Source organism: Thecamonas trahens (genome assembly GCF_000142905.1).
Source record: "Thecamonas trahens ATCC 50062 unplaced genomic scaffold supercont1.2, whole genome shotgun sequence".
Taxonomy (NCBI): Eukaryota; order Apusomonadida; family Apusomonadidae; genus Thecamonas; species Thecamonas trahens.
Genome location: NW_013657678.1, coordinates 587,566 through 592,646, shown reverse-complemented (window position 1 = coordinate 592,646; position 5,081 = coordinate 587,566). Strand labels below are relative to the sequence as shown.

The following is a 5,081-nucleotide window of genomic DNA, read 5'->3' as shown; positions in this document are numbered from 1 at the left end:
TCCCCCCACACCCCACACCCCTCCCTTCCATCCCTTCCACCCCGCAACCCCTGGCTGATCATCTCCAAACTCTTTTCCACTCTGGTCCCCCTCCCCCACCCCCTTCCAATCCATCATCCCATCATCGCCCATGATCTCCATCCCCTTCCCCTCCCCCTCCCCCTTCCCCCCCCCTCCGCCCACCCCCGTCCGCCCACCCTCCTTACCGACGGCGACCGCTGTTTGCGTCGGCCAGCAATCGGCAGTCGGCAGACGGCGGGAGTCTGCACACTCGACGGCACCACTCCAACAAGATGATGCCCCGCCGCCAACCCAACGTTATGGTGTTCAGTACGTACCCCCCCACACACCCACACCCACACCCACACCTTACACTACCCCCTTCTCTCCCCCTCCTCTCCTGTATATCCCTCTCTCCCTATTGGCCTTGGTTGGTATGGGTGAGGACGAGGTAGAATTGCGCGATTTTCGACGGCGCGAATGATCCCATTCATTCAATGATTGCGCCAAGGAGTAATCGTTGAATAACCAGGTCCCTCCCCTTCCTCCCCTCCTCCCAGCCAAGCCCTGGCCGACCCCATGGGTCGCGCCCAACACGCATAGCTTTGGATAGAACTCACAGACTGCTGAGCGAGAACAGACACCAACCAGGAGAGTGAGAAGGGTCGCAAGGCTCAGCTCTCGAACATTGCCGCTGCAAAGGTACGTCTGCTTGCTCTGTATCCCCATCCCCCTTCGCCTGCCCCCCGCCCCCGCCCCCCCCCTCGCCCGCTCTGAGCATTTTTCTACTTTGGCGCCAGACATGACACTATCCATACATATTCCGACCTACAGCAGGGAATCTTCCACCACCATCCATTCCCACCACATGTCCATGATCTTGGCAATATGTGCTACCATCTCTACTACTTGTGCGGCTTGTACCACTTTTATTCCGCCCTCTGGCGGTGGTGCAAGAGTGCCACTTGCTGCCCAGGTCGCCATCCCCCGTTCTGACGCTCCCCCCAAAACCCCCACCCTTCCCCCGCCCTCACTCGCCCACACTCTGCCCAACTCACCGCATTGGGCACTCCCTCTCGTTACTTTAGGCCGTGTCCGACGTGGTCCGGACGTGCCTTGGCCCGCGTGCCATGCTCAAGATGATCCTGGATCCGATGGGCGGCATTGTGATGACCAATGACGGCAACGCGATCCTTCGTGAGATCGACGTCAAGCATCCGGCGGCCAAGTCGATGATCGAGCTGTCGCGGACGCAGGACGAGGAGGTCGGCGACGGAACGACGTCTGTGGCGATTCTCGCCGGTGAGGTCATGGCGTCTGCGGAGCTTTTCCTCGAGCGCAACATGCACCCGATTGTCATCTGCTCGGCCTTCCGCCGCATGCTCGACGACGCGGTCGACTACATGGAGGAGCTCTCGTTCCCGATCGACCCGAACGACCGGCCGTCGATGATGAACCTCATCAAGTCGTGCCTGGGCACCAAGTTCTCGTCGCGGTGGATGGAGCTGATGTGCAACCTGGCGCTCGACGCCGTCAACACGGTCCACCTGGAGCAGGACGGCCGGACGGAGATCGACATCAAGCGGTACGCGCGCGTGGAGAAGATCCCCGGCGGGACCATGGAGGACTCGCGCGTCCTCTCGGGCGTCATGATCAACAAGGACATTGTGCACCAGAAGATGCGCCGCCGCATCGAGAACCCGCGCATCATCCTCCTCGACTGCCCGCTCGAGTACATCAAGGGCGAGTCCAAGACCGACATCGAGATCTCGGGCGAAGCCGACTTTAACCGCATCCTCGAGCTCGAGGACGCCCACGTCCAGCGCCTCTGCGCCGACCTCCTCGCGCTCAAGCCCGACATTGTCATCACCGAGAAGGGCTGCTCTGACCTGGCGCAGCACTACCTGATGAAGGCCAACGTGACTGTCATCCGCCGGCTTCGCAAGACCGACAACAACCGCATTGCCCGTGCCGTCGGCGCCACCATCTGCCACCGCCCTGAGGAGGTCAAGGAGAGCGACGTCGGAACCGGGTGCGGCCTGTTTGACATCCGCAAGATCGGCGACGACTACTTTTCTTTCTTTGTCGAGTGCGAGGCGCCCAAGGCGGCCACCATCCTTCTCCGCGGCGCGTCCAAGGACGTGCTCCAGGAGATCGACCGCAACCTCCAGGACGCCATGAACGTTGCCCGCAACGTTGTCTTTGACCCGCGCGTCGTCCCCGGCGGTGGCTCCATTGAGATGGCGCTCTCGCAGGCCCTCGTCCGCAAGTCCAAGTCTATCGAGGGCATCGAGCAGTGGCCCTACCGCGCCGCCGCCGAGGCCCTCGAGGTCATCCCGCGCACATTGGCCCAGAACTGCGGCGCCAACGTCATTCGCCTCATGACGGAGCTCCGCGCTGCCCACGCCTCGGGCGACAACGCCACCATGGGCGTCAACGGCATCACCGGCGAGCTCATCGACATGACCACCATCGACATCTGGGAGCCGTACGCAGTCAAGGTCCAGACCATCAAGACCGCCGTCGAGCAGGCCACCCTCCTGCTCCGCATCGACGAGATCGTCTCGGGCCTCGCCCCGCAGCAGGCCGGTGGCCAGCAGGCCCCGCAGCCGCCCGCAGGCGGTCCTCCGGGCGGCATGCCCATGCCGCAGTAGTCGCCTCTCCCCAACCCCCCCAACCCCCCCAACCCCTCATTCATTCATTGAACGTGCTTGCGCGCGCCACATACTTGCTCTTTTGCCGCTACCCTCACTCGCTGATACTTTACCGCTTCCACGACTTTTCGCCCACCGGGTCGTTGTCGTCGTCCACCACGTACTCGTCGTCGTCGTCGACGTCCTCCTCCTCGCCGACGAGGTCCTCCTCGCCGTCGTTAGAAGCGGCAGCCGTCGTGCTGCTGCCTTCTCCGCGCGAGGCAGTGCTGCCGCTGCCGCTGCGACTGCCAATAGCGCCGGCCCGGCCCGAGTGCCACTCAAGCGCGATGGTGGCGCCGTCAAGCGACGTCGCGCCGGCCTCCTTGACATACTCAGCATCCTCGCGCGAGCGGAACTGGATGTACGCCACGTGTGGATCGTTTTTGTCAAACGAGAGCGACCGAATCGGCGCAAGCGTTTCAAAGTGCTTGCGGACGGCGGTCATGTTTCCGGCGGCGCTCTCGCCGAGGCCGCGGATGACAAAGCCGGACGGCGGAGCGTCGCGAGCAGGCCCGGCGTGGTAGCCGCCCCGGCCTCGCCCACGCCCCCGGCCTCGCCCAATCTCTACCCGTCCACTTGTTCATTTTAGCCTCGCCCGCGCCCACGGCCCCGGCCCCGCCCGCGCCCATTCGTGGCAGCCGGCAGCGGCGCGACAGTGGCTGGTGGCGAGTCCAACAGCGCCTTGAGCTCGGCCTGCAACTCCTTAACGTTGCCAGTGATCTCGGCCATCTTCTCGGGCACTTGCAGCTTGGGGTTTGCGAGCATGAGCTTGAGGATCTTCTCGTACTTGGCGAGACGCTCGCGGAGGAGCGCCACTTTTTTCTTGTGCATGTCTGCCGCAGCCTTGCGCTTGGCGACAGCCTCGAGCTTGGCGGCGTTGACGGCGGCGGCGTCGAGCTCAGTGGCACCCGCTGCGGGCTCAGCGCCCCGGATCGGCCCATCGTCGCCGGCAGCGACCTCGTCGTCGTCGGCGAACTCATCACGCTCACGGCGGTCGAATCGCGACGAGCCCTCGTAGCGCTCGGCGCGCTCGGGCCGCCGCGGTGCCGACGCCGGCGCAGCCTGTGGCACGGCCTCCCCCGACGCCACGGCCTCCATGTACGCCTCCATGTTGCCGGCCTCAGTCTCGTCGTTGGCAAACGCCCACTGGAGCTTGATGAACCGGTTGCCGAGAACAGCTTTGGGCGACTCGTACGCCCGCTTGGCAGACTTGGCTGTGAGGAACTGGATAAAAGCCGATGACTTGGGCGGGATCGGTGTGCACTTGACAATAGCTCCAAAGACGCCAAAGTGCGCGCGCAGGTGGCTCTCAGCCAGCAGCTCGTCCGGAATGTTGTACACTCGCAGTGTCAACTTGGAGAACCGTGACGAGTCCGAGTCGCGGCCACGGCCTCGATCGCCACCACGATCGCCGCCACGGCCTCGATCGCCACCGCGATCGCCGCCACGATCGCCGCCACGGCCGCGTCCGCCGCGATCACCGTCACGGTTGCCACCACGGTCACCACTGCGGTCGCCACCGCGACGGTCGCTGCCGCGGTTGCTAGTCTTGGCCGGACCGAACGGGATGTCGTCCGGCGGCTGGGCGTCTGGGTCGAGGAAGCCAGCTCCGCCACTGGCAGCGGTAGGAGGCGGTGGAAGCATGCCTGGAGGCGGCGGTCCGGGCGGCGGCGGGCCACGGTCGTCAAACCGACCTCCACGTCGGTCGCTGCCGCGGTCGTCAAACCGACCTCCACGTCGGTCACCGCGGTCGCTGCGGTCACGGTCACCACGGTCGCGGTCAGAGTGGCGGTCGCCACGATCGCCACGGCGGTCGTTGCCACGGTCACCCCGGTCACCGCCACGGTTGCCCCGCTCGCGATCGCGCGAGCGCAGCATCTCCTGGCTAGCAGAGCGGGCGGACGAGGCATCTCTGCGCGGGCCGAGGCGGTCCTGGAGGCCATGGCGCCGCTTCGCCTGCGGCTCTACATCATCATCGTGGCCAGTAGCACCGGTGTGGCCGCTCATCTCATCGATGCGCGGCGGCGAGAGCGGACGCTTCCTCGACGGCTGAGCATCGTCAGCGCCAGCCAGGCCAGGAGCAGAGGGTGTAGAAGAAGCCGGCGGATGATTAACCGGACGACCACCGGCAAATGAGCGCGACTTAAGCGCCTTGAATATGGTATCCACGAACCAAGCAGTCTTGGACTGAAGGAAAACTGCGTCTCTGAGAAGCACAGTCGCCGCAGCTCGGCCTCGGGCTTGTCGTCCGACAGCAGCGTCACCACAAAGTCAGAGAGCGTTTCTTGGTCAGCAACCGTACTGTCATCAGCATAATGGTAGGGAGTGTAGGGAGTGTGAAGGTGGGCCTGAGTGAGTGTGTGTGGACGGAGGGGGGGGGGGGGGGAG

General features: G+C 64.7%; 2 protein-coding genes across 2 annotated transcripts; one reads left to right on the top strand and one right to left on the bottom strand.

Moving 5' to 3' along the window:
• The first annotated feature begins 276 nt into the window (after nucleotides 1-276).
• On the top strand, nucleotides 277-2,721 carry AMSG_00567 (T-complex protein 1 subunit gamma). The gene is made up of 3 exons (XM_013907385.1): nucleotides 277-330; nucleotides 641-702; nucleotides 1,089-2,721. The coding sequence occupies exons 1-3, from the start codon at nucleotides 294-296 to the stop codon at nucleotides 2,652-2,654; spliced, it is 1,665 nt and encodes a 554-aa protein (XP_013762839.1). The 5' UTR covers nucleotides 277-293; the 3' UTR covers nucleotides 2,655-2,721.
• A 26-nt stretch (nucleotides 2,722-2,747) lies between these two features.
• AMSG_00566 (uncharacterized protein) lies at nucleotides 2,748-4,485 on the bottom strand. The gene is made up of 2 exons (XM_013907384.1): nucleotides 3,299-4,485; nucleotides 2,748-3,227 (listed from the first exon to the last, which is right to left on the bottom strand). Exons 1-2 carry the CDS (start codon nucleotides 4,335-4,337, stop codon nucleotides 2,764-2,766), a joined length of 1,503 nt encoding a protein of 500 aa, XP_013762838.1. The 5' UTR covers nucleotides 4,338-4,485; the 3' UTR covers nucleotides 2,748-2,763.
• Between the last annotated feature and the right edge of the window lie 596 nt (nucleotides 4,486-5,081).